The 14,965-nt window shown below is 39.8% G+C and overlaps 1 protein-coding gene across 1 annotated transcript in view; it reads left to right on the plus strand.

Annotated features, from left to right (window-relative positions):
• The window catches only part of LOC134529678 (sodium/bile acid cotransporter 7-B-like), a 57,741-nt gene that overhangs the window by 11,989 nt on the left and 30,787 nt on the right, over positions 1 to 14,965 (plus strand). The window contains exon 3 of the mRNA XM_063364024.1: positions 7,437 to 7,587. Coding sequence (XP_063220094.1) covers positions 7,437 to 7,587 — 151 coding nt within the window. The remainder of the gene's footprint in view (positions 1 to 7,436; positions 7,588 to 14,965) is intronic.

A 14,965-nucleotide genomic window follows, 5' to 3' on the forward strand; every position in this document is an offset into this window, starting at 1 on the left:
TAAGTATAGTCAATAAAATTTGCTGTACACACAGATCCTTATAACGCGAGTTTTCTTACCTGCAAGTAAGTCCTGCGCGAGTGTTGTAAGGCTGCGGACATTGTTGGAGGAAGTTTCGCCAGCTCGAAGGTAGCAGTCACAGCTTTTCGGGCCACAGTTCGAGCATACACGAAGTTCATTCAGGGTGGAGAATTTCTCTGTAGTGTACATGTGGATAATGAATTACTCGCCAGCAGCAGTGATTTTTTTCTGCAGCAGCAGATGTGTTGCTAAATATGGAAGCAATGTTCTGGAGATGTGGATTTTGTTTCAAAAGCTTTCAAGCATTCTTCTTACCTTTATGGAAAATGGCGGAAGTGGTGTCGCAGCGAGTGACTGCACGAGCAAACAATAAACAATTCTTGCAGTCTCCGAGTTGTTTTTTAATTTCACAAATGTTGAACAATTTTGCTGTTCAAGTATTATTCCCAGGGCTGTTAACACTGATGCAAGTGTTTTCTTTAGCTCTTACAATCAGCATAACGAAGATATCAGTATCATTGGCTATGACAACTTATGTTTCATAGATGTCGTTTCCCATGGCAGTTTCCACAATCAGTGTGTCTGCGTCTGGCGGTGCCTGAAGAACAGTGAGTCCTGCTTGTTCAAACTCTTAGAGAGCGATTTGATGAGTTGCGATTTGTTGTGTGTGTTATTGAGGAAATCCTTTTGTGAAGTAGTGACAGCTGTATTCTTATCGAATTCAAAGTTTCTTGAGCACTTACGTAATGCATGGCGCTTCCTTTCTTCTCCTTTGGTTGTAAGACTTTCTCCATACCCATCGAACACAACAATGGCTCTGGACGAATAATGTTTCACAACATACTGTAGGTAAGAACGAACGACTTCACCATATGTTAGTGGGTGGTCCCAGACAAATTCATGTGGAAGAACACCACCATCAACAATTATTGTGGCAACTTCATTTATTCTGTCTATGCACTGGTGGGAAGTTAAGATCTGCAGCAGAGAAAACTTAGGTGTCTTTCGCATTGATACCTCATCAAACAAAGAGGGTGGACTTGGTGCAAGTTCATACTTCAGATACTCCATCAAATCACCACCTTGGTGGTGGATGGCCCATCCAATGCGCATAAACAACTGTTGGGGACAGGCGGAAACAACTTCATCCCGTATGGTAATACTTCGGTTCATAGCTGCTACCGGATTCACCATACTCTTTCTTGACAACTTGACTGCTTTGAACAAGCAGGACTCACTGTTCTTCAGGCACCGCCAGACGCAGACACACTGATTGTGGAAACTGCCATGGGAAACGACATCTGTGAAACATAAGTTGTCGTCATAGCCAATGATACTGATATCTTCGTTATGCTGATTGTAAGAGCTAAAGAAAACACTTGCATCAGTGTTAACAGCCCTGGGAATAATACTTGAACAGCAAAATTGTTAAACAATTGTGAAATTAAAAAAACAACTCGGAGACTGCAAGAATTGTTTATTGTTTGCTCGTGCAGTCACTCGCTGCGATACCACTTCCGCCATTTTCCATAAAGGTAAGAAGAATGCTTGAAAGCTTTTGAAACAAAATCCACATCTCCAGAACATTGCTTCCATATTTAGCAACACATCTGCTACTGCAGAAACAATCACTGCTGCTGGCGAGTAAATCATTATCCACATGTACACTACAGAGAAATTCTCCACCCTGAATGAACTTCGTGTATGCTCGAACTGTGGCCTGAAAAGCTGTGACTGCTACCTTCGAGCTGGCGAAACTTCCTCCAACAAGGTCCGCAGCCTTACAACACTCGCGCAGGACTTACTTGCAGGTACGAAAACTCACGTTATAAGGATCTGTGTACAGCAAATTTTATTGGCTATCCTTATCAACTGATCATATTTTGACCCTGCATTATAGGTCCAGGATTGGCTGGGTAATACTTAAACACCAACCAACTAGGGCTGGCTTGAGGTTCAACAAACACTTCTTCCGATTACCAGTGACTTACCACCAGCTCCCGATGAACTTCTACATCTCATCTCATGTGCATGTAGATCTGAGTGTGGATCAAAGTGCTCCTGCCGCATTGCTGGCCTTCCGTGCTTTATGATTTGGCACGCTGTAGAGGTAGAAGTTATAGGAATGTAGCTGAAGACATCAATGACGACCCAGATCATATGTAGTTATCTGAGGCATGTGAACAAACACTATGTTTCTGTGTTTTTGTTTCTAGTTATTTGAGATTTCTTATGAAGCCATTAAAGAATTTGTTATAGTGCATGACATTAAAAAGAAAAACCTGAATTAAAAATGACTACACAGAGTATAACATCGTACGAGATTTTTTTTGAGAAGCAGGAGCATAATTTTAATATCATAAATGTAGTAAATAATTAAATCATATGTAAAATTACTTACACAGTATAACAAAGCTGTTTATATCTTACTAGAGCAATGGCTCGTTAGAAGCACCAAAAGCAGAATATTGACGGGTGAATATGTCATCCCACCTTCCGTCCGAGTCATATCTGATGGCGCACGCTGGTACTTGAGCCACCGTATCTCGGTAACCGTTTGTCACAGAGAAGTGTGAGATACACCGTTGAAAAGATGAAATCCTAAGGAATTGATTTTGCGCAACTTGTTGTTTGTTATTTGCGGTACTTTTTAACCTAAGGATAGTTTTTTTCATAAATTCCATGATTTTCGAAGAATTGTCAAAGTTCGATCTATAATATTTTTACTTCAAGTATATTTTATTACTGTGTCTGCTTATATATAACATTTGTGTGGTCCGGTGGTTAATTTGAATGGATACCCGTGGATGTCAGTTGATGCAAATAGTTTTCGGATGTACATTTGCATCCTTGTGTCATTTAGGGGGGACTTACGACATTATTGCACAAACATTATGACGCCGACATGGGAAAATTGGGGAATTTCAGTATGTTGTTCAGAAAGGTGTTTAGTATCAATGACCAAATTTTCAGATTTACCTTATTTTTTTCGAACTTTCTTTAAATATTAACCTAAAACTCTTGGACTATTAGGGCAGATGTGTGGTTCTGTTTACGTATTTCGTTTTAAAACTGTATTTTTAGAAGCCTGAAAAATACCTTAATGCGCGTTTTATTTAGAATAATTTTTAGACTTGAAACGCCCGGTAAAGATTCTTGAAAGCACCCAAGGGCCTTGTATTACATTTTATCTTCATTCTTCCACCATCTAATGTTATGGTTACCGCTCAAATTTCATAGTTCCCTATGTTTTATTAGAAGACTGTGCGCCAGTTTAGAACCTTGTGCTTACAGGAGATAGCGCGCTAGAAACACCAGCCACCCTCTTTTCTCACACAGATAAAGAATATTGATCAATCTGAGAGTTAGGCATCTAGTTATGGATGATTTTACAGGAACATTACAGTTGCTTCTGTGCAGACATGGTTAGGGTTTCTGTTGTGAGTTTTTTAGGTACGAAACTTCCCATAGCACTCTGCGAGGCATTGTTCATAAAGTTATCATAACAAGGTATGCATACAATAAGATGTTAATGGTAGCTATATTTCCTAAATGGGAGTCGGGAACAGGGCCGGCGCGTCCATATAGGCGAACTAGGCAACCGCCTAAGGCGCCAAGTAGCTGGGGGCGGCGCAGCACGACACATAACAGCTGATATAATATGTTTAACGATTATTGAAACTAGACGAAAATGAATTTTTGTAACAGTTTGGAATGTTTATATTCATATAAGTAATTATTTAAAGTCCACGGTGACCTTTTTATGATTTGTAATAAGTAAAAAAGTAAAAAAAAAACAAGCCTGCTTACATTTAATTGTTGACAAACTCTTAGGCTTACGTGATGTATTTTGAGGCAAGGAAATTTTTTTTTCGGGTGTCCGGCCGGGGGGGGGGGGGGGGGGGGGTAGCAGGCATTTAGGTTTTTCGCCTAGGGCGCCAATTTACCTTGCACCGGCCCTGGTCGGGAATAGGGAAATTCATCGGAGAATTACCAACTGGCATGGTCAATTTCATGGAGCAAGATAGTAAGACTGTGTTCACATTTTAGAGAGCCCGGGTTTGGGTCACGCGCCGTGTAATTTATTAAGGTTTTTAATGGTTATTCAAATTCACTCCATGCAAATGCAGGACTGGTTCCCTGATGCTATAAGGCAGATATATTTCAAAGTTTCCTGTGAACTGAATCTTCCACCTTCAATGACCTCGCTCTTGACGAGATGTTAAGCGCAAATGAACTAGGAAAATCAATGGAATTTTAAAACTTTGCCATACAGTGCATAGTTTTATAACATGCATTGCACGGTAAAGCCGGTTCTACAACAATTCACTGGTCTAAATAGTCGTGGAATTTACAGAAATATTTGCAACGCTTTGAACAAAAAAGGGGGTTGTCTGTAAAGTCGGTTTACGGACGATAATTTTACGTGATAACGTCATAAGAAAACATTGATGAAAAATTGCATACTTTTTAATTTTCAAATATTATTTCAAGTTTTTGCAAATTTAATTTAAATAATTTGATTAAATATAATCACGAACAATTAGTTAAAAAGCCCGCCTTAACCTGTTTGATATTATAGAAGATTTTCTCGCACGGTGGTTGGCCGGTTTTTACACGCTCGGCTCAGGCGGAACGTGACAGTTTTTCGTGTGTGCAGCTGGCGTTCATCGATTTATAAGAGGTTATCACGTCAAAAAATTACTTTCGACATTACCTCGTATCTGCAAACATACGTAGTTACCACACTTATTAAAACAGAAACTTTGTGTTGGTAACTTGTTTTGATTCTCGTATTGTCTCTTCTGCGTAGTCATATTATTTTGATTTCATCCATTTTATGGACCAGCATTCAGTGACTCTGTGAACCATTCCATGACCCTTGCTACGCCCTTATGACGAATATCTTTAGCTCATATTAAAAACGGCTTTAGGAATCGTCTGTTTGGCTAGTTCCTTGTTGGAGGACGCAAGGTAAATTGTCGGCCAGGGTGTTTCAGAATCCGTGATAAATACGTTAGGGGGCGACAGAACACAACTAGACAAGCACAAATCGCCACAAAATGTATGCTCGCAACTCAAATGGTAAATTAAACAGAAATATTCATGTACGATTACAGATATTTGTAATTTTTGTACATTTAGATGAAAACCACCGAATAACTACAAAATAGAATGAGCTTTGTTTGGATTCTTTCCCGGGAATTTATGCTTAGTGTTGTCCCAGTACCGTCAATAGTTAAAGTTATTAGTAAATATCTTTCCATTATTAACTGCGCACATTATTTAGCATAATGAAACAATACAAAGTCCAATTATTGAATATTCGATCATCTATTTCATGATTTTGAAAAAAAATGAGCTTTAATGAAACATCAATCCAAATATATAATTATGCACCAATTTTCGTAATTACTACTCAGTAATATCTCGTAGTTCGTATATGCAAAAGTTATTTTAACCATGTGTTGTACAAAGTTACAATAAATATATTTCTTGTAGTATTACAAACTATTTCTTCGCAACTGGTTTCCAAAGGAATATTTTGTAAAAGTACGGAAAGTTTTCTTTCCCGTGTACTTGCTGTTTTATGAAATGATGAGGAACAAGGAAGGAAAGGAACGGATTGACATGTCGCACCTCTAGCACGCCCGGCAATTCTCCCAACCAGCCCCTCACCCCGAGATGTCGGTGTGATCTCGCATCGGGCACCGCGTCTCGGTACAATCCTTGTGCCTTACTTGCATTGCCGTGCGCAAGAGCGTGCATGCGATAAATACAGTTGGTTTATTCGCGTACGGATCCATCTCGTTGGAGAGACACAGCACAAAATGACGACGGTTGCCGTGGATCAAACACACTAGACACACCGGACAGCTCCAAAAATTTTCTGTGACAGACTTTCGTTGCTGTCACGTCAGACCGACCACCGGCAGATGGTATTCCCAGTATGGTAAATCATCTGTTCAATACATATGGTACCATCATTATGACACATAAAATAACATTTTTCTCTTAGAAAACCTTTTTCAATAATTTTACAGATTTATTGGGATAAATAATATAATTTAACAATTTATCTGTTAAACAGTTCTGTACTCCGTCTCTTGCAACTAGGTTATTCCATACTCTCGTCTAAGACGTTAGTATAGAGCTATCCGGTATTATTTTCTAGTGTACTGCGTGTTTAAATCATTTGCCGGAAAATTTGACGAGTAGTGACTAGACCATATATCGTATGGTGACTCGTAACTTCTGTTTAGTCTGTCTGACGCTTAGATTGCAGTACAGAGCAAATGACACCAGCAGTTGCCAGCTTGCATTTTGTATACTATCGATAATTGTAATAAGTTTTATTGTAGCCTGTATTTAATTTTACTGTTTGATTATTTTTCTTAGACCATATAAATGTGTCCTTTGAAAGTATTATTGCAGTTTTTAATTACATTCTAAAAAAATATTAAAATTCTATACACTATTTTCAATTTTTTTTTACAGGAGAAATCATTCTAACAGTCGGTCGCTATTTATAAAAGGTCATTCCATTAATTATGTCTTATAGTAAAACAGAGCCCAAATTTTTAGTATAAAACAAAATATATAAAACATTTGATGACAAGAACGCTTGAAACCAAGATGGTGTCTTCATGTTAAGTTTACTTAGAAGTAATAATGGAATATTTAATGATGCTCTTGATGAAATAACATTAACAAAATTCGCAATAAAAGTTTACCTCTTAAAATTTTTTAAAGTACCATAAAATAATTTTCATTTCATTGTAAACTTGTGCTCTTTGGGTATATCTGACAACAGATCACACTGAAAATAGGACAGCGCTAATAGCGTATTTCGTGCACTATAAAGAGACAGTAAATGCCACTCTAAGGCAATCTAAGGATGAGACCCGCAATAGATAGAGACAGGAAAATTTGCGGTTTAATTCCGTGATAGGCTAAAATTCAAATACATATGTGTATATATTTAAGCTGCTTAATCTGTTGGCTCACTATTCGTATGGGCGACTCCGGGCAATGAGAAAGCCTCAACCAAACAAGTTTCGAATCACATGCAAACTAGTTGGGACGACATACAAGTCAGCTCAGCCAATGAACTGGCAGTATTTGCCCGAGTATACAGATGAATGTGCAGCCTATCCTGAAGGTCATCGAATCCGTGAAGCTAGCCATAGCTAGAGACCGGTAAAATTCGCGGTTTCAATGACCTTCAGGGCAGACTGCACATTCTTCTGTATGGTCGTGTAAATAACGACAGCTGTTGGTAGCTGACTTGTGAACCCTCTCAACTGGGTGGTCTGTGAGTGATGGCCCAGAGTCCTCCGGATGAACAGCGAGCCAATGGAAAAGCAGCAGAAAGCTGATCGTGGAATGGGACACCGGAGCTGCCTGGGTTGCAGCCTGGTGCTGACGGCCTGCCTGCCGCCCTCCCTCACGAGCACCGTGGCGCTGACGACGGTGGCCGCTGGCAGCGAGGCGACGGCCGTGGTGGGCGCGCTGGGCTGCAAGTACATCTCCGTGCTGGTCTCGCCGCTGCTCATGCGACACCTGGTGGGTCAGCGCGCTATCCCGCACGTTTATTCGACCACTCATCTCATAGTCACACACGGAGTTTACCCACCCTTCAATGTGTGGTTTAAGGATCACCTACTTCATGGGGTCGGCTTTCCCCTTCAAATGGGCCAAAAACCAACAGCTTCTGCACACTTCCAGGAGTCTCGTCAGACGCGCAAACATGAGCATTATTGAAAAATTAATTTAATTCCACGCATCTCTCTCAATAAATCACGTTATTTACCCTAAACAAAAAAAAAGAAGGATGCAGGCACAAGCAGCATTCACATTCAAACCCAAAAGAGAGCTCAAGAAGTAAGGTTTTCGATAAAAAATTAAATAGATTAAAAGTAAATTTATTTTCCCACAAAATATGAAAAATCTTTACAACAAACAGCTGTTAACATATCCTGTGGAATGGGTCGTGAACCTGTATTCTTACAAAAATATTTAACACTAGCTGCAGTACCCGGCTTTGCCCGGGCTGAACACCGGGTGATATATTGTCCGCGAGTTACAGCAAAATGGATAGCGATATGTCCAGTGTGTTGGACATTAAGAAATGACACATAATTACTATTTGTGTATCTGTGACCTATGATTTTCTGTTTACCCAGGGCGATCGGTTGAAAGGTTTAGAAGTTGATGCGCTACAGCGCCATCTAGCGGCGAGTTACAAAAAAAAATGGATAGCATAAAAACCTTCTTCATGATAAAAACACTTCGATGTGCCAACTTTCATGGCGATCGATCAAACGGTGTAAGAGTTTATCGACGTCATACATACCAAAATCCAATAATATATATTCTTATATTTCGAAATTCTGGGGCTTTCACTGTTGCGAAAAGTGGATGTTCAGGACCTCGAATGGTTTGGAACACTCCATCTCGAAAGAAATGATATTTGAAATTCCTGAAATTGTCGAAATTTTGGGGCTTTGTCCCTAGAGGGGGAGGGGTGATTTTGAGGACCCTGAATGGCTGGGAAACAATAAAAATCGAAAGAATGATATTTGAAATTTTTTTAAATTTTGGGGTTTTGACCCCTGAGGGGGGGGGGGGGGTAATGTTGAGGACCCCGAATGACTCGTAAACACTCCAAATCGAAAAAGAATAGGTTTTTGAAAATTTTGGTAATTTTTTTAATTATTGGGTCTTTGACTCCTTGTGGGGGGAGGGTAGTTTTAGGACCCCGAATGGCTCGGAAACACTCCAAATAGTAAAAAAAGTATTCTTAAATTTAAGAAATTTTTGAAATTTTTCGTTAATTTGGAGTTTTGCACTCCCCCCCCCCCCCCCCCTCCCAAAAAATTGGGTGCGAAGTCGACTTTGGGTAAAAGTTCCACCATGCCCCGGACACTTTAGTTCGTAATGACTTAATTTTAATACAATTTTCTCCAATTTTTCAAAATTTTGTGGCTTTCTCTTTTGAGAAAAGGGAGGGGGGGGGGGGGTGATGGAGGTTCAGGACCTCGAATGTTTCGGAACACTCCATCTCGGAAGAATAGATATTTGGAATTCCTAAAATTATCGAAATTTTGGGGCTTTTTCCCAGAGGGGGGCGGGGGGGTTCTAGGACCCAGAATGGCTCGAAAACGCTTAAAATCGAAAGAGAAAGATTTTTTAAAAATTTTAAACTTTCGAAATTTTGGGGCTTTAACCACCTGGGTGGGTGGGGGGGGGGGTAAGGGGGTGATGTTGAGGACCCCGAATGGCTCAGAAACACTTCAAATCGAAAGAGATATAAAGGAAAACTTATTACCTACCTATGAATAATTTTCTAAATAAAATAATAAATAACTCTATGTTTAAGAATTTACGTACATACATAGTATTAAACTTCAAACTATACACACCAAAAAAAACTAAGGATGTTTGTGAAACTATTTTTTATTTGTAATAATGTTTAAAACATTTGTAGGATTTGTTGATATGTAAAACTGTGGTGGCCATATTCCGCTTATCCAAAGGAGTATAGAAATTAATAGAGATATCACTCCCTGTACACACCACAAATCTTTGAATTAAGTAAAAAAAAACATAGTCCAAAATGAAAAACAAAATTTGTCAAAAAAATTTATTCAACTGGAATGACAATGTTAACATCCACCTGAAATTTAATATAAGTAGGTAGGTAAGAATATATATATATATATATATAAGAAAACAAATGAAATTAAAACATACATAAATAAAATTATCTTACACTCAACCAAACATAATGCTTAATATGAAATAAAGGAAGATGGCAATTACACGTAACTATTATAATTAATAAAAAAAATCGACCTACCTGAAATAGTAAAATTCAAATTTTTCAACAATATATTAATTGATAAATATTTCTGGTCTTCGGTCTCAGTAGCCCTAAGACTCTTGACGCTCAGCAGATTAATTATAAACACTAAACCAAACTCCTTGCAAATAAGTTATAAGTAGGTACTATAAAATATAATTTAAATTGTAATATACAAAAACGGTATTGAAAATTGAAACAAATATGGCGACACTACAAACTGTCAAGATATTTATTTTTTTCTTACTCTCTACTTAGTTCCTTACAATAGCAAAACGTAACGTAATGGCTTGAAAGCTATTGCTCGGCAGACATAGAGGAATGACACTTAACAGTTTGTATATCTATGACACACGTTACATAAAATTAAGATATATTTTTTTTAACCCGTTTAAAATTTATTTTTTTAGACAAAAGATAGCCTATGTCCATCCCCAGGATATAATCTATCTCCTGGCCAAATTTCATTACGATCCGTTCAGCCGTTCAGCCGGGAAAAGGTAACAAACAGACAGACAGACAGACAGAGTTACTTTCGCATTTATAATATTAGTAAGGATTTCTTCCACACCTATAGTGCTAAAATATTACTAAACCCCAAACTTATAAAAATAATGATTTAAATTCTGATAAATTTACACGAGCGTCTAGTGAATTACTTCATACATTCATCTATAGAAAATTACCTTAAAAATTACACTCCATACAGAAAAAAGGAAAGACTACCGAAAATTACACTAACCCATGACTTGATAAAATGAACATAAATAGAATGTAAAAAAAAAACTTTATCCTGGGCTTTTATAAAAAAAAAAAGAATTTTTACTAAATTATTTTCTTTATATCGCAGTTCCAGTTCTCGACAGCCGCTACTATCATAGACCCCCAAAGTTCACTCGCGAAAATCCGCGCTAGGGCCAAAAGGTACGAGTCTTGTTTCCTCAATCATCACTCATTAACGTACTGACAATTCTAAGTAGGGAGAGCGTGCCGACTCTGGAACATAGACGAGGGGGGGAGCGGGGTAATCCGGGGATTATCCGGGGATTATCCAATTTTTTATGGTTTTTTACGCATTTTTTATGGTTTTTTATGTGCAAATCTAGTTTTTTATGCGCTAATCCAGTGGCTAATCCGCAAATCCGCAAATCCGCAAATCCGCAAATCGCAAATTCGCAAATCCGCCATTTTGTATTTCTAGAAATTTCCACCAACTTCAAATCATGACGTCATGATTCTGTGTCGTCTGCTGGAGGCTGCCATCTTGATTTTTCCTGGCCGCCATCTTGTTTCGTCTGCTGGAGGCCGCCATCTTGATTTTTCCTGGTCGCCATCTTGTTTCGGCTGCTGGAGGCCGCCATCTTGTGTGACGTCATATAGTTCTGTTGGTCGCCACCAGGTAGCAGCAGGTATTATTTTATTTTAACTAAAATATTTTCAGTGCCGAGGCTGTGATTCAATCCATGGGACGTGAAAACGTCCAGGATGTCGTGGTTACGAGGCGGACGCCTTGACCACTAGACCACTAGACCAATTGGAATATGGTGGAATAAATAATCTATATATGCTACGTACTGACGGCAAGTTTATGATAAATGGGGGAGGGTGTTTTTGCCTTCCTTAATGCATACCTAAGGCGCCACATTTGAAATTAAAAATTATTATACAGCCGCCATCTTTAATTCCAGCACAGACTACCAGATGGCGCTAAATCCAAAAAATTAGTTGCCAGAGGCGCCGCCATCTTGGTTCTCAAGTTGGCTGGTAGATGTCGCTAGTATCGCGCGCCAAATTCAAAAATTAGTTGTCAGAGGCGCCGCCATCTTGGTTCTCAAGTTGGCTGGTAGATGTCGCTAGTATCGCGCGGCAAATTCAAAAATTAGTTGCCAGAGGCGCCGCCATCTTGATTCTCAAGTTCGCTACCAGAGTGTGCCACCGTCGCCATCTTTATTTCATATTTCAGCTGCCAGGGCGCAGCACCATTCGATAGGTCGAATGCTAATCGATATATTTACTTTTATTTCATATTTCAGCTGCCAGGGCGCAGCACCATTCGATAGGTCGAATGCTAATCGATATATTTAGTAACAAGTGTTGCTACCAGAGGGCGCGATATTTAAATTTAAAAAATATTACCACCTTTAAACAATTCTCCGCCATCTTGGATTCAACAGCCCCACCATCTTGGAAGCACATGATACACCCAAGGACTCGTTCCAATACATGCACAGAGTGCACCGAAAAGATTGTTCCCTTACATGCACAGAGTGCACCATATTGAATGATCATGATATGTGTTCCTTTATATGCATCAGAAGCAGGCATAAGAAATTTTTTCTTATAGGCATACTTTAGTGTTAGCTTTCCTGTAATGCATTTAATAATAGTGTAAGCTCATTATTATTATTTAGTGATAGTGAATTTATAACTATGATGTGTAGTCTCATTCTCTTCGTCTCGACGTGGCGGAAGATTCCCTGGAGTGTAAGCCGAAAATAAAAAAAATAAAAACTTGTGTTTTGAATTTATAGTGGTATGCTGCTTTCCACATCACCTTAGAGACTATGTCTCAGGAGGTACAGCATTAGATGTGTTAACTCCTTTTTTTTATACATGGCGAGTTTCCCCGACAGGCCTATTTTCCATGTTTAACAAGGGCGCAAGCATTATGCTTCACCGTCACTCTCTCCGAAGCCGCTGTCCACTCTATCATCTGGCTCCACTTGCTCTTGAGCCTCCATTACAGTTTCAAAGCATGCTATAATACCGTTGTAAAGGTATGTTAGAAACTCGTATTCCTCTGGAAATGCAGCGAACAAATTGATCGCGGAGACCTCTAGATGGTGTACTATCGCATCTATATTTATGCCGATGCAAGCATGAAGCGCATATTCAATGCAATCGCGCATTTCCTCAAAAGCAGCCATGTTCATTATGGAATTGTCAGAGACAGAATGAAGACTATAGTTGACCTGGTCTTGACGGAAAGATGACATGCTACAAAGTTTAACCACATTAGCATTTAAAATCAGGATAGACTCAAATTTACTTTAAATTATTAAACAGACTAGCATTTAAAGAAAACTATCAGATTCACTATCTGAACCGTGTAAATAAGATGAGTGCAATCTCTACATGTTAAACATACCGATGGTTTTATCTCCACATGCGCAGTATATTAGTGCATGAGTTCTGTCCAACATTCTTAATGTTTTATGGGTGAAGGGGGAGGCAATGAATCGAAGTTGGTTGCCATCTACCCAGTTGGCCACTCCGAGCGGAGGAGGAGTTTGGAGCGCTGTTGTTTTCTTACAACTCGACTCGGAGCAGCAATGCTTATTGAGCGTACCAAGGTATGAGGATAGTACAAAAAAAAATAAAACTGGAAAATTATAAAAAAAAAAAAAAAAGTTAGAATCTCTTATTATGTGGGGGAACTCAGGTTCAGGGATCTAGACGGTAATGTCCCCATGGAATCGTGCTAATTCCATCATCGGAAATGCTCTGCTTGTCGTCACCTGATGACAACGCCACCTTAGTCACGCGTTCAGTACAAACAATGTGATTTTGTGAACGAAAATGATATTGAGTCCCCCAAACCCGTGAATTTGTTTGCAAGCAATCCAGATATTGCTCAAAAAGTAGCGAGCTGAGTACACTGGCCTTCACACCCTTGGCTTTAAGCGTAAAAGCACCATCGTCCATCTTGTATGCATAAAGTTTGGGGCGAAGACCAACATACTCAGTAATGATGCGTCCAGCGGCTTCATCCTTCATGACACCAGTCATGCCGTGGTTGACTGATGGAAACCTTTGAACATTATCTGGAGCATAATTCGAAGTGTCGAATCGAGAAGCCAAATCGGGGAGAATCGAAGAATACACATCGCGACACTCGATGTGGTACAGAAGAGAATCGGTATCTGAGTAAAGCAGGTGCAGAGATGGAAAGGGAAACTTAACCTGCATATAGTTATAGTGGAAATCATAGAGATGCAATTTGGATAAATCTAAGATGGCCACACCAGTGTAAAGGGGTTTGTTGAAGGTTACCGAACCTTTGGCTAACTCAATGAGGACCAGATTCTCATCGACGATCCGCCTTGCCTTAAATGACGGACGACCTATCAACTCTGCCGCACCATATATGGTATCGTACCGCGAAACCACACGTATGTCACGCTCCCTACGCGGCGACTGCAAAGACTTGCCAAAAACGGAATTATTCATTAATTTATAGAAGGATTTCTCAAAGGGGTTCGCTGCCTGAGCACGGAAATTCAGATTATACTGTACGTACGACGCCATCCAGGATTTTTGTTCAAAGCGCAAAACACAATGAACATTGTCAAGAACGGCCCCGTACGTAAGGTAGTGCTGCAGTGTTTTTGCATGTAAAACATAGTTCTTTCGCGGTTCAAGTGTCAATAAGAGCTTTGACATATTGCCGTTCACCGGTACACCATTCACGGGTGCAAGCGGCAGGTCTGATAGCCGGTCATGACATTCACGCGGAAAGGATAGATCCACCTCTATAAAACATGAGCAGTCACCATCGGTGTCCATGGTGCTAAAGTTCCAGTTTGCATATTCGAGTTCCTGCACCCACTGGAAGTTGCCCACCGGAAGCTTACCAAGCATCGTATGACCATAGAGAGAATTTACATCGAAATAACAGATGTAGGAAGACGGCAGGCTGGAGTCATAATCGCTCATGTAAACATTGTTAGCCTTCGCATAGCGCCGACTAACGTTGGTGATCCCACCCCGAACAGCATTCTCCAAGAAAAGATAGATATCTGGATCGGTGACTAATTCCAGACACACCTCAGACTTGCTCAACAAACCGTCCCACGCAAGTGATGGGGCCGTAATGTAGTGCGCCGGATCTAAGCCATAGGACTGGCAACAAACTGAACGGAAATTCTCGAACACGTCAGCCAACAAACACGTATCCACCTTCAAATACTGCAACGCGTAATCGTTCAAAGTCTTACAGCGGAAAACATTCCACGCAGATCTAGCGTGAGCATAGTCCCCGTCACTCACGTCAGTCCCACTAAGAGCATTATGAAATGC

The sequence above is a fragment of the Bacillus rossius genome, chromosome 1 (assembly GCF_032445375.1).
Source record: "Bacillus rossius redtenbacheri isolate Brsri chromosome 1, Brsri_v3, whole genome shotgun sequence".
NCBI lineage: Eukaryota > Metazoa > Arthropoda > Insecta > Phasmatodea > Bacillidae > Bacillus > Bacillus rossius.